Source organism: Mytilus trossulus, chromosome 14 (genome assembly GCF_036588685.1).
Source record: "Mytilus trossulus isolate FHL-02 chromosome 14, PNRI_Mtr1.1.1.hap1, whole genome shotgun sequence".
NCBI classification, from domain to species: Eukaryota; Metazoa; Mollusca; class Bivalvia; order Mytilida; family Mytilidae; genus Mytilus; species Mytilus trossulus.
In genome coordinates this window covers 45,188,495-45,208,904 of record NC_086386.1, presented here as the reverse complement: position 1 = coordinate 45,208,904, position 20,410 = coordinate 45,188,495, and the positions used below count along the sequence as shown (strand labels likewise).

At 33.1% G+C, this 20,410-nt stretch overlaps 1 protein-coding gene across 1 annotated transcript in view; it reads right to left on the bottom strand.

Moving 5' to 3' along the window:
• The window catches only part of LOC134697807 (uncharacterized), a 104,368-nt gene that overhangs the window by 44,188 nt on the left and 39,770 nt on the right, over positions 1 to 20,410 (bottom strand). Inside the window, exons 4-11 of the mRNA XM_063560093.1 lie at positions 18,189 to 18,320; positions 16,417 to 16,545; positions 14,669 to 14,750; positions 13,462 to 13,724; positions 10,213 to 10,313; positions 7,208 to 7,342; positions 5,831 to 5,934; positions 3,669 to 3,796 (exon numbers count right to left, since the gene is read on the bottom strand). Of these exons, the coding sequence (XP_063416163.1) occupies positions 3,669 to 3,796; positions 5,831 to 5,934; positions 7,208 to 7,342; positions 10,213 to 10,313; positions 13,462 to 13,724; positions 14,669 to 14,750; positions 16,417 to 16,545; positions 18,189 to 18,320 (1,074 nt within the window). The remainder of the gene's footprint in view (positions 1 to 3,668; positions 3,797 to 5,830; positions 5,935 to 7,207; positions 7,343 to 10,212; positions 10,314 to 13,461; positions 13,725 to 14,668; positions 14,751 to 16,416; positions 16,546 to 18,188; positions 18,321 to 20,410) is intronic.

The following is a 20,410-nucleotide window of genomic DNA, read 5'->3' as shown; positions in this document are numbered from 1 at the left end:
TTTGTAAAAGTTAACGACGACGGACGCAGGACAACGACGACGCCGGACGCCTAGTGATGGGAAAAGCCTTTTTAAATTTCAAGAAAAAAGGGGGGATAATTTCTCATTTATGTCTTAAGTTTGGACTAATATTTTTTTATTTAATGAAGAACCTCTGATAAAAATATGACTATTAGTAAGCACATAGCTTTCCTAATAGAAATTAATAAATAAAACAATGATATTGAGAATAAACTAGAGGCTCCAAAGAGCCTGTGTCGCTCACCTTGGTCTATGTGAATATTAAACAAAGGAAGCAGATGGATTCATGACAAAATTGTGTTTTGGTGATGGTGATGTGTTTGTAAATCTTACTTTACTAGTCTTGCTGCTTACATTTATCTCTATCTATAATGAACTTGGCCCAGTAGTTTCAGTGGAAAATGTTAATAAAAATTTACAAATTTTATGAAAATTGTTAAAAATTGACTATAAAGGACAATAACTCCTTAGGGGGTCAATTGACAATTTCGGTCATGTTGACTTATTTGTAAATCTTACTTTGCTGAACATAATTGCTGTTTACAGTTTATCTCTATCTATAATAAAATTTAAGATAATAACCAAAAACAGCAAAATTTCCTTAAAATTACCGATTCAGGGGCAGCAACCCAACAACGGGTTGTCAGATTCATCTGAAAATTATAGGGCAGATAGATCTTGATCTGAGTAATAATTTTACCTCGTGTTGGATTTGCTCTAAATGCTTTGGTTTTTGAGTTATAAGCCAAAAACTGCATTTTACCCCTATGTTCTATTTTTAGCTGTGGCGGCCATCTTGATTTGAAAGTCGGGTCACCGGACACATTTTTAAAACAAGATACCCCAAAGATGATGATTGCCAAGTCTGGATTAATTTGGCCCAGTAGTTTCAGAGGAGAAGATTTTTGTAAAAGATAACTAAGATTTACGAAAAATGGTTAAAAATTGACTATAAAGGGCAATAACTCCTAAACGGGTCAACTGACCATTTCGGTCATGTTGACTTATTTGTAAATCCTACTTTACTAAACATTATTGCTGTTTACAGTTTATCTCTATCTATAATAATATTCAAGATAATAACCAAAAACTGCAAAATTTCCACAAAATTACCAATTCAGGGGCAGCAACCCAACAACAGGTTGACCGATTCATCTGAAAATTTCAGGGCAGATAGATCTTGACCTGATAAACATTTTTACCCTGTCAGATTTCCTCTAAATGCTTTGGTTTTTGAGTTATAAGCCAAAAACTGCATTTTACCCCTATGTTCTATTTTTTGCCGTGGCGGCCATCTTGGTTGGTTGACAGGGTCACGCCACACATTTATTAAACTAGATACCCCAATGATGATTGTGGCCAAGTTTGGTTCAATTTGGCCCAGTAGTTTCAGAGGAGAAGATTTTTGTAAAAGATAACTAAGATTTACGAAAAATGGTTAAAAATTGACTATAAAGGGCAATAACTCCTAAACGGGTCAACTGACCATTTCGGTCATGTTGACTTATTTGTAAATCCTACTTTACTTAACATTATTGCTGTTTACAGTTTATCTTTATCTATAATAATATTCAAGATAATAACCAAAAACTGCAAAATTTCCACAAAATTACCAATTCAGGGGCAGCAACCCAACAACGGGTTGACCGATTCATCTGAAAATTTCAGGGCAGATAGATTTTGACCTGATAAACATTTTTACCCCATGTCAGATTTCCTCTAAATGCTTTGGTTTTTGAGTTATAAGCCAAAAACTGCAGTTTACCCCTATGTTCTTTTTTTAGCCGTGGCTGCCATCTTGGTTGGTTGACTGGGTCACGCCACACATTTTTTAAACTAGATACCCCAATGATGATTGTGGCCAAGTTTGGATTAATTTGGCCAAGTAGTTTCAGAGGAGAAGATTTTTGTAAAAGATTACTTTAATTTACGAAAAATGGTTAAAAATTGACTATAAAGGGCAATAACTCCTAAACGGGTCAACTGACCATTTTGGTCATGTTGACTTATTTGTAGATCTTACTTTGCTGAACATTATTGCTGTTTACAGTTTATCTCTATCTATAATAATATTCAAGATAATAACCAATAAAAACTGCAAAATTTCCACAAAATTACCAATTCAGGGGCAGCAACCCAACAACGGGTTGACCGATTCATCTGAAAATTTCAGGGCAGATAGATCTTGCCCTGATAAACATTTTTACCCCATGTCAGATTTCCTCTAAATGCTTTGGTTTTTGAGTTATAAGCCAAAAACTGCATTTTACCCCTATGTTCTATTTTTAGCCATGGCGGCCATCTTGGTTAGTTGGCCGGGTCACCGGACACATTTTTTAAACTAGATACCCCAATAATGATAGTGGCCAAGTTTGGTTTAATTTGGCCCAGTAGTTTCAGAGGAGAAGATTTTTGTAAAAGTTAACAACGACGACGGACGACAGACGACGGACGACGGACGACGACGGACGCCGGACGCAAAGTGATGGGAAAAGCTCACTTGGCCCTTCGGGCCAGGTGAGCTAAAAAATTATATTGGCCAATGGTAATATACATATGCAGTTTTTTTTTAATAACCCATGTTACTACCAGTCCAATTAGAGCTTTAAATTAATAAAATAGTATTTGGACTACTGTAAAGCTTTATATATTTTTTATTGATTGAAATAGATCATAGAATGAAATAAAGTAATGCTCAAGTCAATATAGCAAGTTTGGTTCTGTTATAGGTGTAACACCACTAATTCAGGCCCGGCCAGAAAGCACATACCAGAAAGTAGTACATATTTAACACAAAATAGTTCCTACGCATGAGTGTAACTTTCAAAATATGTAGAATATGTAGGTATTTTTGGTATCAAATGAAAGCGGAAGGACTGGTGATCATTGTAGAACACTTTTGGACTTTTAATTTTGAATATTTAAAAAACTGCACCAAATTTTAAAAAGAGGGTACATTTTGTCTGTTTGTCAGATCTGAAGTACCTGTTTTGGTACATCTGAAGTTCCAGCAACCAGTTCTTTCTTATATGCCATGTAAGGTATGTTGATTTTTTCAGTACAAGACACCATAAAGTGTTGCTTTAAAATGCAATAATTGCCACTTTATTTGAACTTAAAATAAAAGAGGTGTGCCTGCTTGAAACGGAGGAATTTAACACAGAAAGCAATGGGACCATGAATTAGTGGTGTACTTCCTTATATTGCTTTTACTATCACATTTGCATGCATTCCCAATCTTAATCATAATGCAAGTTGAAAAGAAGATACATTTTTTATTAGAAAAATCATCAAATACAAATTAATTTTGGATAATATCTTCAGGACTTTATGAAAATTTTGCTAAATTTTTTATTTGCCAATCTAACTAACAGGAAACACCATGGTCCAAAGTTAATCAAAATTAGTTGATCATCAAGATTTCCATTTCCAAACATTTACAAGCACCTGTTCTAAGTCAGGAACCTGCTGTACAGTGTGTGTTAATCGTTGATTAGGGTTTTAATGTAGATATGACTATTTGTTTTCCTGTTTTTACAAATTGTGTCTCATTGGAACTCATACCACATCTTTTAAAATCTGTTTTACAGAAATAAAGAAATCATTTATCATGCTATAAATTTATAACACAAATAATTGTACTGTACCTGTAATATTAAGTGTGTCAGTAAGTTTCTGTCCTGTCTTTTCATTGTACACACCAACCAATGAAAACAGTGTAAATCCAGCAAATACCATACCAAACAAATGTGCCAAGGTGGTTAACAAAGCATTTCTGTAATAAAACAAAATAATTGAACATTCATTCAAGTCAAAAAGGCATGCAAAATTTTAAGACAATGATGGGACTTAGTACATCCAAGCATCATAAAGTGAGTCATTAAGTCAGATTGAAGTTCTAGCTTTGGATGCCTTTTGTTTTAGTTTGTAAAGAGATCATTACTTTAATAATATACTGATATTTTTATTCATTTATCATAACAAGAGTGCTTACTGAAATGTCTCGACTTCTTTACTAACCATTGGTTTTAAGTTGAATAGTCCTAAATATAAAGCTTTACTGCAATTATCACATAAATTTATCATGATCTAAGAAAATGAGGATGACGTCCAGGTAAGAAAGTGTCTCCTTTTATCTTAATTTCAGATTTTAAACATTTATTTTTAATAGAACATGATGGTTTTTTTTCTTCTCCAAATAACAATAAATATAAGAAAGAGGGATTTGCTAGAAGCTCCATTTCAAACTTAGGCTAGCACTTAAGAACAATGATGAACAATTAAACAATACATTTTTCACCCACTTCAATTCCAAATAGAAAAAGATACTGTTTACATCAATTATATGACGCAAGAAACATATCATACTTCATTGTATACATAATAGAACAGGAAGTAATTAGTTAACCAATTACACAGTGAAAATGTTTGAGTCAATCCAATATCAAAGTCCGACAAGTCATTTCCCTTTTATAAACAAAAATATCTACAATTTCTATCATAAATTGATATGTTATACAATATCATAATTTTTGGTCATTTGTACTTGTATCCTATCATTAAGACCAATAAAAGTGGACATATACTTTATAGCTTGTTGTTCGGTGAGAGCCAAGGATTTGTGTTGAAGACAGTACTTTGACCTATAATGTTTTTTCTTTTTCATCAAATTGGGACTTGGATGGAGAGTTGTATTATTGGCACTCATACCACATCTTCTTATATCTATTTAAGATGAAGATGTGTATTGCCTGCCATATCTGGATAATAAAAGTTGGGCCAAGTTCAAGTTTTGTTAACAGAATCCTCATAATTACTCAGATCAAAATTTTAAATAGGAGGCGTACAATTTTATGCCCTGTAGAAGATCATGTTTGATGGAAAATTGGTGAATTAAATTTTTCAGGGTTAGATCAATAAATGTAGCTACAATACTTCCAGAACGTAAAGTCTTAGGAATTAATAGTTTTGTTTTAGCCCTTACTAAAATAGACCTACACACTCATAACACAACAGAACCTATCAATGGCATACAATACCACTCATTATATTCTGCTTTCATTTGGTTACTGTCTCATTGATGTATACAAACATCTTCTTTTTTTTTTTTATTCATATTCTATATCTTTATAAAGGACCACCTCTCTCTTGAGAAGAGTTGTCTCATTTGCAATCATACCACATCTCCTTTTTATATTTACCATCTGTAGAAGCATCAGAAAAGTACACCTTACAAACTTTTGGACATGATGGTACCCAATGAAGGTTACTAAAAAGAATTCTGGACCATAATAAACTTTTTTTCTGTTTGCCATTGTTGACAGACCAAAGTAAAGCTCGCATTGAAAAAATTAAGCAATTAACAGGAAATTTTTCAAATGCTGTAATGATGAAAAATAAAGGTATTTTTTACTTTTTCAGATATGTATATTGATAAACAAGCTTCAGAAAAATTTCATAAACAAAGGAAACAAAATGTTATTGAACACAACCTGATTGTTTACAAACATACATACATTTTCCTACATAAATTTTTTTTTATATCATTATTGGTATTTTGTTTAATAATTGCTGATTTCCATTTTTGATTTGAATACCTTGACATTATAGGTAAATATATATCTTTATTCTCGTAAACCAAAGTACAATGGTACAGAGAGACATATACAAATAAATTAACATAGTATAAATTTTAAATACAAATACAAATGTAAAAAAAAAAAAAAAAAAAAAAAAAAAAAAAAAAAAAAAACCATTATAGGTAAATACGTTCCTACTCTAAAGAAAGTCACAAGGGGAGATAATTTACCTAAAGCAATGACTGTGGAAGTGTGAGTATCCTGACATTAATGTAATGCATCCTGTCCCTATACCAAGTGAGGTAACCATCAACTGTCCTGCATCAACCCATATCTACAATGAATTTATATAACAAAATTTAAAATGTTTAAACCACCTACATTTGTTTGCACCTGTCTTAAGTCAGGAATCTGTTGTTCATTTATTGTTTGTTGATGTGGTTCATAAGTATTTTTGATTTTAGATGATTTTGGGGCCTTTTATACAGTAGCTTGCTGTTTGGTGCGACCCAAGGCTCTGTTTTGAAGGCCGTACATGGACCTATAATAGTTAACTTCTGTGGCGGATCCAGAACTTTTCATAAGGGGGGGGGGGGTTAAAAACATAAGATCAACATTATAAATTAAATCTGAAAATTCTATAGCTCTTACAGAACATCCTACAACAACAGCTACCTCCTACAATAAATAATCTTTTCCTCAAATGTCATAATCCTTTGGCATTAATATTTTTGAATGCTTCCTTATTTCCCATGACCTTCAATTGAAAATAATGATAGTAACTTTGAGAATTTATGATGTTAATACCATTGATATTGCTGTTTTATGTCTCAATAAGTTGATAGAAAATTTCATATAGAAAAATTGAAAATATTTAAACCACTTATCTCTCACCAATTCTGACGTTTCAAAAGTATATGTACTAAATACTGTAACATGTTTGATTATCAGATATGTCAACACTAAATCTATGGCATATGCTGTAACATAGTTGTCAAGGAAAAAACTGGTATTAGGATTGCAATGTTCACAGTACATGTATCACTGTAGAATGTGAAAAGAAAAAGACTTTAAATTAAATTTCATTACAATAATAATAGAATTTTGTCACTTAGTCTTAATAACTGCAGTGTATTCTAAATGATTGAAGACCTACCAGGAAAGTTTTTTAATTATGAAGAAAAATCGTTATTTGCTCCTTCTCTGCTTATAATTAAGCTCATGGAATTAAGGGATAAGAGCAGAGACTGGATGGCTAGGAGTCAGAATAATGTGTCCCTGTAGAGTGACATGTCTTACAGCAAATTTCAACCTTGTAAACTAGTAAAAATTCAGCTTAATAAGGTCTAGTATGAGTCTGTTCAAATTCATATCATGTCAACATGTTCTCATCCTGAATATCGCATTTAATGGCTGTTAAACATTCATTCATCTATCCAGCCAGCCAAAATATTTGAATATGCTGGAGTCAATTTCGCAAAAATCTTAAGACTAAGATTGGTCGTAAGTATACTGATTTATTCACGACTTATGATCAATCTTAGTCGTAAGTTTTTTTGTGAAATCCACTACAGGTCTTACTGATAAGTAATAATAAATATAGTCACCTGTAGTTTACCTAGAGCTTCCCAGTTAAGATTGAGGAAGACTTTAATGCCTGTTACTGCTCCCTCCTCAAAACATGTTCTTACTAATATAGTAATCAAAAATGTCATAGGAATAGGAAAAGATATATAGACTGTCTGAAAAATAAAGAAATGTACAATTATTCGATCAGCTTTAAATTCAATGGGCAAAATGAAGTTGCTTGCTGGTTTCATCTCAAAATTATTAAAATGCCAACAAAATATTAAATCAATCCCTTCAAAAGGAGCAGAGAAAACATTGATGATTTTTTTTTCTTTAAAACAGATATGGTCAGATGGACAAATGAACAGGGTTGAGCAGTTACTTGACCTTCTTCCATCTTTAACGCTATAGGTAAAAATCTAAATAGTTCAAATTCCGTACAAAAACAAACATTTTTCTCCGTTTTATTAGTTCATTAATCAACTCAACTCCTTTCCATATCACTCTATCAAAATCACTCAAGCAAAATATCTTCAATTGATAATGAACTTCTTTACAAGGTATGAACTATTAATTTCCTGTAGTAAATCACTTCAGAAGTTATTACATTGATTTTTCATTATCTTCTTAAACTAATTAATGGTCTTCAAAAAACTTCAAACAAGCTAATTTCTTTGATAACAGTATTTTTTTCTTTATGGCATAATATATGAAAAAAATATATGACAGAAACAACTTATCAACATCTGAGGGTCTGGATGCCAGGTATACAAAATACAGAATAATTAACAAATACTCTTAAAAAAATTGCACCCCAAAAAATTCAAAATTTAGAAAAACAGACTAAAAAGGAACAAAAATAATAATGGGATAGCTTAAATATATAGATTATAGAGAACTTAAGAGGCTCTCATAGGGAACATTTGTGCCATGTTTGGTTTCATTCGATTCAGTGCTCCTCTAGAAGAAGCATGTGAATGTAGTTTTGGTTAGGTGAGCTGAAAAGGGGTTATTTTTCAACCAATTGACAGAACAAATATTGCCAATTCAAAAAAGACATTCTTATCATAAATTCAACTTATTAAATTTTTCATGAACTAAACTGACCAACAAGAAATAGACCTCCTGGTAATTTGGGGGTTTTGTTACACATCACCACAGATTTTGGGGACACTTATCCTTTTGATGTGATATATCATCAACAACTTTTGCACAGTGGAATTAGACATTTAAAGACATAAAATTAGTATTCTGCATTAATGTTTTGTCATGGATACATGATATAGATTCTACAATGGAAGTGAGTGTGATACAATATTTCTACTAGTCATTTCAACTTTCAAATCTAAAATGTGAAGTTCACATGAATAAAATTCATGAGAGCCTCGCATGAACTGATCTCACGTGAGTTGTACATATAAGATTCTTTTAGGTGAATTCAAAAGAATTTCATGTGAGATACGCATTAATTGAATTTCATGTGAAATTGATGCCAGTTAAATTTGCCTGTGTATGTGGGCACAGACTATCTATCTTTTTGATAATCTGTAAATATTGTGATATATCTAGCTAAATAACTGTGATCAGCAAACAACATGTTGATTGTACACAAAATAATCAACCATCTAGGATATGATATAAGTTTACTAAGAATTAGGAAATACATATGTTAAATAGTTATGAATATACACACCCACACATATACTTATATATAATTATCACCTTATAAATTCCTTACAAGGTAATACAAATGAAACTAAATATTTATATCCATAATACAAAGATATCAGAAAATAATAAACAATACAAAATCAATATATTATCATTAACAATGATGAGAGAAACTTGAGTATTTGCTGAGCTATTCAGTTTTGACATAACAACTAATTTTTGCTATTTTCAGTGCTACTTGCTAAGTCATATTTGTTCTCAGCATAAAAGACACATATCAAGTTCTGACCTTAATGTAATAAGTTCAGATTTTTTTTCTTTCTTATTTTCTAATCAATTAACTGAAAAAGAGGTCTTTTCTAACTCACTCACTCAGATATCAATTAGCCAACATTTTCCATATTGATATGCAATATTGGCATCATATAGCAATGTCCAAAACGGGTTGACAAACTGAGATTGACAAATCAACATAATAAAAAGACATCTGTTAATTCTCTGGGATAGTATTTCTAATTTCAGCATCTTTTAATTTATGTGTCTTTGGGTTGCTGTGTATTTAAAATATGTAAATCTCACATTTTCTTTATCTATATCTATTCTCAAAGAGCCATAGATTCTTAATAAACTGTTGATTCATCATTATTTATGAGATACCAATTTTCATGGATTTAGTAGGTACAGATGAACCAAGAATTTAAACTCTAAATTTTCTATAGACTTGTATGCAGATTTTGATAAAACCATGAAATTAAAAATCAACAAAAATAAATTTTTTCTCAATCCACAAATCATTGTACCCGCCATAATAAATAAGTCCACACCTAATGTGTACTTTGATCTAATACTGACATTTCCTATGGACTGTGGACCTCTGATGATAACAAAGTAGACTAAAGACCAACACAGGATCAATACCAGCAGTAAACGCCACTGGACATCTCCCAAACTCTCTATACCATTTGATATATTTAATACTGACCTTCCCTATGGACTGTGGACCTCTGATGATAACAAAGTAGACTAAGGACCAAAACAGGATCAAAACCAGCAGTAAACGCCACTGGACATCTCCCAAACTCTCTATACCATTTGATATGTTTAATACTGACCTTCCCTATGGACTGTGGACCTCTGATGATAACAAAGTAGACTAAGGACCAACACAGGATCAAAACCAGCAGTAAACGCCCCTGGACATCTCCCAAACTCTCTATACCATTTGATATGTTTAATACTGACCTTCCCTATGGACTGTGGACCTCTGATGATAACAAAGTAGACTAAGGACCAACACAGGATCAATACCAGCAGTAAACGCCACTGGACATCTCCCAAACTCTCTATACCATTTGATATGTTTAATACTGACCTTTCCTATGGACTGTGGACCTCTGATGATAACAAAGTAGACTAAGGACCAACACAGGATCAAAACCAGCAGTAAACGCCACTGGACATCTCCCAAACTCTCTATACCATTTGATATGTTTAATACTGACCTTTCCTATGGACTGTGGACCTCTGATGATAACAAAGTAGACTAAGGACCAACACAGGATCAATACCAGCAGTAAACGCCACTGGACATCTCCCAAACTCTCTATACCATTTGATATGTTTAATACTGACCTTTCCTATGGACTGTGGACCCCTAATGATAACAAAGTAGACTCAAGACCAACACAGGATCAATACCAGCAGTAAACGCCACTGGACATCTCCCAAACTCTCTATACCATTTGATATGTTTAATACTGACCTTTCCTATGGACTGTGGACCCCTAATGATAACAAAGTAGACTAAAGACCAACACAGGATCAATACCAGCAGTAAACGCCACTGGACATCTCCCAAACTCTCTTTACCATTTGATATGTTTAATACTGACCTTCCCTATGGACTGTGGACCTCTGATGATAACAAAGTAGACTAAGGACCAACACAGGATCAAAACCAGCAGTAAACGCCACTGGACATCTCCCAAACTCTCTATACCATTTGATATGTTTAATACTGACCTTTCCTATGGACTGTGGACCCCTAATGATAACAAAGTAGACTAAAGACCAACACAGGATCAATACCAGCAGTAAACGCCACTGGACATCTCCCAAACTCTCTATACCATTTGATATGTTTAATACTGACCTTCCCTATGGACTGTGGACCTCTGATGATAACAAAGTAGACTAAGGACCAACACAGGATCAAAACCAGCAGTAAACGCCACTGGACATCTCCCAAACTCTCAATACCATTTGATATGTTTAATACTGACCTTTCCTATGGACTGTGGACCCCCTAATGATAACAAAGTAGACTAAAGACCAACACAGGATCAATACCAGCAGTAAATACCACTGGACATCTCCCAAACTCTCTATACCATTTGATATGTTTAATACTGACCTTTCCTATGGACTGTGGACCCCTAATGATAACAAAGTAGACTAAAGACCAACACAGGATCAATACCAGCAGTAAACGCCACTGGACATCTCCCAAACTCTCTATACCATTTGATATGTTTAATACTGACCTTTCCTATGGACTGTGGACCTCTGATGATAACAAAGTAGACTAAGGACCAACACAGGATCAATACCAGCAGTAAACGCCACTGGACATCTCCCAAACTCTCTATACCATTTGATATGTTTAATACTGACCTTCCCTATGGACTGTGGACCTCTGATGATAACAAAGTAGACTAAGGACCAACACAGGATCAATACCAGCAGTAAACGCCACTGGACATCTCCCAAACTCTCTATACCATTTGATATGTTTACCACTGACCTTCCCTATGGACTGTGGACCTCTGATGATAACAAAGTAGACTAAGGACCAACACAGGATCAAAACCAGCAGTAAACGCCACTGGACATCTCCCAAACTCTCTATACCATTTGATATGTTTAATACTGACCTTTCCTATGGACTGTGGACCCCTAATGATAACAAAGTAGACTAAAGACCAACACAGGATCAATACCAGCAGTAAACGCCACTGGACATCTCCCAAACTCTCTATACCATTTGATATGTTTACCACTGACCTTCCCTATGGACTGTGGACCTCTGATGATAACAAAGTAGACTAAGGACCAACACAGGATCAAAACCAGCAGTAAACGCCACTGGACATCTCCCAAACTCTCTATACCATTTGATATGTTTAATACTGACCTTTCCTATGGACTGTGGACCCCTAATGATAACAAAGTAGACTAAAGACCAACACAGGATCAATACCAGCAGTAAACGCCACTGGACATCTCCCAAACTCTCTATACCATTTGATATGTTTAATACTGACCTTCCCTATGGACTGTGGACCTCTGATGATAACAAAGTAGACTAAGGACCAACACAGGATCAAAACCAGCAGTTAACGCCACTGGACATCTCCCAAACTCTCTATACCATTTGATATGTTTAATACTGACCTTTCCTATGGACTGTGGACCCCTAATGATAACAAAGTAGACTAAAGACCAACACAGGATCAATACCAGCAGTAAATGCCACTGGACATCTCCCAAACTCTCTATACCATTTGATATGTTTAATACTGACCTTTCCTATGGACTGTGGACCCCTAATGATAACAAAGTAGACTAAAGACCAACACAGGATCAATACCAGCAGTAAACGCCACTGGACATCTCCCAAACTCTCTATACCATTTGATATGTTTAATACTGACCTTCCCTATGGACTGTGGACCCCTAATGATAACAAAGTAGACTAAGGACCAACACAGGATCAATACCAGCAGTAAACGCCACTGGACATCTCCCAAACTCTCTATACCATTTGATATGTTTAATACTGACCTTTCCTATGGACTGTGGACCCCTAATGATAACAAAGTAGACCAAAGACCAACACAGGATCAATACCAGCAGTAAACGCCACTGGACATCTCCCAAACTCTCTATACCATTTGATATGTTTAATACTGACCTTCCCTATGGACTGTGGACCTCTGATGATAACAAAGTAGACTAAGGACCAACACAGGATCAAAACCAGCAGTAAACGCCACTGGACATCTCCCAAACTCTATACCATTTGATATGTTTAATACTGACCTTCCCTATGGACTGTGGACCTCTGATGATAACAAAGTAGACTAAGGACCAACACAGGATCAATACCAGCAGTAAACGCCACTGGACATCTCCCAAACTCTCTATACCATTTGATATGTTTAATACTGACCTTTCCTATGGACTGTGGACCTCTGATGATAACAAAGTAGACTAAGGACCAACACAGGATCAATACCAGCAGTAAACGCCACTGGACATCTCCCAAACTCTCTATACCATTTGATATGTTTAATACTGACCTTTCCTATGGACTGTGGACCTCTGATGATAACAAAGTAGACTAAGGACCAACACAGGATCAATACCAGCAGTAAACGCCACTGGACATCTCCCAAACTCTCTATACCATTTGATATGTTTAATACTGACCTTTCCTATGGACTGTGGACCTCTGATGATAACAAAGTAGACTAAGGACCAACACAGGATCAATACCAGCAGTAAACGCCACTGGACATCTCCCAAACTCTCTATACCATTTGATATGTTTAATACTGACCTTTCCTATGGACTGTGGACCTCTGATGATAACAAAGTAGACTAAGGACCAACACAGGATCAATACCAGCAGTAAACGCCACTGGACATCTCCCAAACTCTCTATACCATTTGATATGTTTAATACTGACCTTTCCTATGGACTGTGGACCTCTGATGATAACAAAGTAGACTAAGGACCAACACAGGATCAATACCAGCAGTAAACGCCACTGGACATCTCCCAAACTCTCTATACCATTTGATATGTTTAATACTGAATTACTGAAAATATATAATCAAATAATACAGATAGCCTTTGTTAATCTTGTATTATTTTAATTTTAGTTTCTTGTGTACATTTGGAAATTAGTATGGCGTTCATTATCACTGAACTAGTATATATTTGTTTAGGGGCCAGCTGAAGGATGCCTCCTGGTGCGGGAATTTCTCGCTACATTGAAGACCTGTTGGTGACCTTCTGCTGTTGTTTTTTTCTATGGTCGGGTTGTTGTCTCTTTGACAAATTCCCCATTTCCATTCTCAATTTTATTATAATTTATCTACAAAGTGATGAAAACATAATCAAAATTGTGACACTTTCTTTTTCAAAACGGCTTCTCAAAACCATTAGTGTAAACTTTTTAAACCTCCGAATTCTGGGAGAAATAAGGCCATGGTCACTTCCCACGGTTCACAACACATCATATTGATAGACATGTACTGTACCCATTTGTCAAAAGACAGTTATGTTAGTGACATGAAAGTGGAAAGAAAGAAAACACCAATAGTACTGAAAGTATTGCTAGATACCATTATTCTTAACAATAATAAAATTTGTAAAATAATGTATTACCAATGTTATTTCAACTGATCGGGCGGAGCTATGTTTTAATTTGCATAAGGACAGTCTATTTGAAGATGTGTGTGATAAGGATGATTGCCGTTATAATTATTACTTATTTCTAATCACCTATCAGTGTCATCAAAGGAATTTACAAAATCAATACTGTACACTTCCTTGATGAGTTTATCCTAATACACCTATCTATAGATGGACTGGTTTATTATGAGCGAACCGGTCAAACTCCGCCCAGTCAAGTGAAATAAATCGAGTAATAACTCCTGTTAAAATTTCAAGAATTTTTCAAGATTTTACAAACTCATCTGTTTTATAATGTACTTTATACTTTTAATTGAATTCCTATTTTTTCAGTTACAATACTTACTAGAAATATGTAGAATGCTGCAATGATGGGTCTGTACTATCTGTACTATTAACTAAATAAATACTTGTATTGTGTGAACATCCTGAAAATAAAATGATAAATAATGAGTAAAACTTACTAGAAACCATGCTGGTTAACAAATACAATATCCTACCACATGTCTGGTCTCTTTGATGTTGTGTGTTAAACCTTTTTTAAACTTATTTTTATAGTTGTTCTCTTGTTGTGCTGTTATGCCACTGTCCCGGGTTAGAGGAGGGTTGAGTGCTCAAAAACATGTTTAACCCTGCAACAGTTTTTATGTGCCTATCCCAAGTCAGGAGCCTATTGTTGGGCAGTATTCATTGGATCATGTCTCACTTTTTTTCTTTTCGTTAATTGTTTTACTATAAATAAGCCTGTTTTCAAAATTGAACTTGTTTAATATTTGTCATGGTGGAGCCTTTCATGGTGAATATACAATATGGGTTTTTCTCATTGTTTGTGGCTATATGATTGCTCCTAATTGCTTACTTCCACTTCATATGACAGGGGCGGATCCAGCCATTTTAAAAAAGGGGGGGTTTCCCAACCCAGGACAAAGGGGGGTTCCAACTATATGTCCCCATTCAAATGCATTGATGGGCCAAAAAAAAAGGGAGGGGGGGTTCCAACCCCCAGACCATCCCCCCCCCCTCCGTTGATCTACCAATGTATGATCTTTTGTGTATAGTTGTCTTATAGACAAACATACCTCATCATCTTATTTTTATAACAATAGAAAGGTACGTAATCTATAGTCAAATCCTTATGTCCAAGATTTATCAGGAACATTAAACATCACCTGGAGGCTTAGAGGAGCCAGAATGAGTCACCAAGCAACTTTACTCCTTATTGACATGAGAGAACATAAACTAAGAAATGTTTAACTACGAAATGTTTTTGTTTATATCAAGCCTCTACATTTTTAAAACATGTTGCCTGATGGTTTCAGTAGAATTATTTTTGATTTTTTTTTAGTAAAATCAAAGATTGCTACTGTCTACCAAGTGTTTCTTTTAGAGACAATAACTCATATAAGGTCAAAGTACATTAGTAATGTTAAGTTAGTCATTCTGTACCATTTAACTTTATTAGTGCTAAAGTACATGTACAAGTATATTGCAGTAATGGAAAGTTAGTCATTCAGTGTACCATTTAACTTTATTAGTGTTATGCTGAGTTCAAACGTAATTCGAATTCGATTCGCATTAACTAATTTCGAATTAGTTTAATTCGCATTCCAAACTTTTTACATCCAACATCAATTCTAATTCGAATTGCAATGCATGTCAAATTCGCTAAATACTGTCCAAACGACGTTAACTTTTAGTTCGTATTAACAAAAACGTATTTCTAATGCGAATTGACTAATTCGGATTAAAAAAAAAGAGTGTGTGAACGCGATTAGCGAATTCGATTCGCATTCGATTCGAATTTAATTCGAATTAAATGTCCGTGTGAACGAGGCATTAAAGTACATGTACAAGTATATTGCAGTAATGTTAAGTTTAGAATATTCCATTGTATAAAATGATAGATTTTTATTTTATGACTGTTTTTTTTGTCTTTGCATTGTCATTTAATGTTTGACTAAAATTGTTTGACAGTCCCATTAGTATTTATCACCCCTCTTTTGCACTGTTTTCATGTTTATCTATTAGATGAAACTAGGTTACAAATTATACTAATTTCAGCTTGTGTACTGTTAAGTTTTAAAGTATAAATACCTTGATATGTACAATTCCACGACTGATCTGAACAAATTGATATGAAAAACATGAAGAAAGACCATACTGTTGTCATGTTACAGCAAAAACTCATGGCTCCTGACACACACACCATACACACTCCTATACCTGCAAAATAATATTATATATTTTTAATGTATACTACTATTCTTTACCAACAGATTTACTATAAGTTGAAGAAGGAAAGTGGATTTCTGGAACTTTGGTAATAATTTACAGAAAGAAGAATAATTGCCCCCAAAACAACTTGCTGTGAGGTGAGTTTTTTAGCTCGGTGTTCACGGCCTCACTGTGATTTTGAGATGAAGAACAGCAATAAAAGAGTTTTCCTTTTCTTTATATTTGCTTGTTTTTTATTTTTTTGTTTTTCATTTTTTGTTGTTGTGTGCAGGTATCCATTTTGAATCATAGATGAATACCTTATATCCTTTATTTTCCAATTAGACAATACTGAAAGACCATCCAATTCACTAGGTGTTATTAATTACCTATGGATATAATATAAAATGCATGTTCAAATTAGATGTGTCTTGTTTGAGTGGTCCAAGCACCTCTTGAGAAACCTGACATTCAAAATATGAATCAGTTAAAGGGAGTATAGTGGGTAGCAGGTTCATTTTCATAAATCATAACTCTGGATGAGTGATTAGACAATAAATATATTATCTACCAACCCCTAAACTACAACCCCTGTTTAATATATACACAAATAATTCTTATATGATTTGCATATTAGGCATTCCGTTGATATGATTGGTCGAGAGAACTTCCGGATGTTGATCTCGACATTGGTTATTTTTTGATAGACAATGCTGACCGAACTTCTTTTTGTAACCAATGTAAACAAAATGAAGGCGCTGATAACACTGACGTTACCAAATTTATTTTCTCTGCATGTTTTAAAATCGTTAAATAAAATAATACACAAAAACATTTGTTTTAATGATAATATAGGGTAATTGCATGAATATTGGGGGATATTGTCCCAAGTAGAATTTTATATTGCAAGAGCTTGTGAGTGCAATATATATTCTACAAGGGACAATATTCACCAATATTCATGCAATAATGCCTTTTATTGTATATAATATTTGGAAGTAAAAAATGGTTAAAACTAAGATTTTGTCATGGATGACGTCATGAATTTTGAAGATTTATTGCACTAGTGCAATATTATAGGGTTATTGCATGAATATTGGGGAATATTGTCCAGAGTAGAATTTTATATTGCACAAGCTTGCGAGAGCAATATATGTTCTACGAGGGACAATATTCCCCAATATTCATGCAATAACCCTTTTATTGTATAGCAATATAATATTTGAAAGTAAAAATGGTATAACTGAGGTTTTGTCGTTGATGACGTCATGAATTTTGAAGATTTATTGCACTAGTGCAATAATGGAATTTATTGCACGCTAACTTTTGGTTACTTTCTGTGGGAATTATTATATTGCTATACAATAATAGAACTTATTGCACGCTAACTTTTGGTTTTTAAGTTTACTTTTTATCAGATAGTAAATTTCATTGAGTACATATTTTTGCCTTAACAAACAAATATATTCATGTACCAGTCCTATTCAATTACACAAATATACAATTTACGTGTGAAAGAGGTAACAAGTGTTGAAAAATATATTCCCTTTCTCCAATTTTAAAGAATTATAGTGTCACTGTAAACCTGGGCTGTAAACATGAGCAATTCACTCACAAACAATCCTATAGTAAAATTACAAGAGTTGCATTACCTTTCATTAATGGCAGAACACCCCATGCTGTAATTGGTCCTCCTCTAGCATATTGTCCTAGAATCATTTCTAAATATAACAGGGGAAATCCAAACACTAACATCAGCACCAAATAAACCACAAAGAACACACCTAAAATAAAAGTTATATTTTCATAATAAATTTCAATTGCAAGAATATACAAATCTTATTCTATCAGATTCACATCATTCTCCATACTGTAAACCAAATCATGATTGTAAGAGATTTTTTTTAGTGACTCTAAACATAATATCCACAGAAAATTTTTGTGCATACCAAAAACTTGGTTCTACAGAAACAATTAAGATTATAAAGTTGTCAAAATAAATTACAGCTTTTAATTCGGATTAACAAAAAACGTATTTCTAATGCGAATTAGTTAATTCGAATTAGCCAATTAGATTCAATTCAAATTAAAAAAGAAGAGTGTGTGAACGCGATTAGCGCATTCGATTCGCATTCGATTGGAATTCAATTCGAATTAAAGGTATGTGGGAACGAGGCATTATTTTAACATCGAGATATTCATAATATTAAGTTGTATATATTTTTTTATTTTAAAACTTCTATACGAAAATTTAAGAAAAGATATACAAGTTTTTAAATGTTGTCCTCACAGGGACCCATATCTAACTATCCTGATCATTAAGAAACATAATTCCTTGATTTCTTTCTGTTATAGTGACCAACTTTTAGTGGAGTATGTTTCACTTAACTAAATATATTCTAATAAAAATATATGGTAATTATTGGACAAACAATATCTGAGAGATGAACTGAGATGTAAAACTTGATTTCAGTATCTAAAATGAAGGTCAGAAAGACCATCCTATAACAAGATAATGGCCCACTCCCCTAGTAACAACTCCCCTAGTAACAATGCATGCTTACACAAAGTTATATGATTACAGTTAACTTAATTTTCAATAAATAATTGTAATAAAGAATGGGACAATGTTGTTGTACTTTTAATACACCATCACTTCCTTCAATAACAGGAGAATGTCCCCAGTCTTTTGTAAATTCAGCCTATAGTTCTGTTTGCTAAAATTGTCTCTTATGCCTTACATGTACTTGTTCTCACTTAATTTCAGGAAAAACATGGTTCTAAAATTAATATAAGAGTGCATTTATCTTTGATGTTTAATTTCAACTTGATTATCTATTTCAAAAGATTGCAAGTTCATTGAAATTAATATTGAGTCCTTTGAAGGTCTCTATAATAGAAAGAAATTATATGGTGTATCGATCACTTCATCAAAATCATAACATGCACATGAAGAAATAAAAAGCAAAAGTCATTAGAACAGTTCTTTATATTTTCTGTGTGTAATTGTTTATTGGCTTACTATTGATCGTGTTTGCATTTTATACTTTGTAGGTATTTTTGCCTTATGCACTTGAGGCATTAGATTTAGTAGAATATTTAGTTTTAGAACCTGTAAATACTTTAAAATAAATGATCCATCTATGTTTCACTAATGTAAACTGGGTATATGAAATGTACAAACAAACAAAATCTAAATGTTTGCAGTTAGTTCTCAATTTAAAATGTTTATATGTCAAAAAAAAATTATATAAATACACATGCTATTTAATATTCATTTCTAAGCAGATCACATAAAGAACTATTTTAATTGATAACATATTCAAACTGTTATCAGCTTAGAAGCATTTAAAATATTTAGATTCTTTATTCCTGTCCAAAATATTAAATTTAGATTGATTCTTACTATTTTTGTTTAAAAAAAATGTAATTTTCATTTTGTACACTATAATTTGATTGACAAAAACAATTTCCTTTTTTCTACTAATTTTAATGAATGGTTTAGATTATACATTTTATGCTGAAAATATCAATTTCAATGTTAAATACCCAGTAAAATTGTTTTCAATTGAATATAATGACTTTTCTTCAGGATTTACTGATTAAGTAAATGTCTAACTTGGATTAGCTTAATTTTTTACATCCTAAAAATAAAGAAAATTAACTACACATAATGCAAATAAAAAGAAATCATAATATTGTTGAAATTTTGTAATAAGTAAAGGTTTAATTCTACTTATACATTGTATCTTCATATCACACACAGACTCATTACATTAAGCACAATATTTCCCTATGTCACAAATTAGTTTTATTTTCTGAATTACTCCTGTTAACCATATACCAATACCGCTTTCATATTAAAAGAATTATT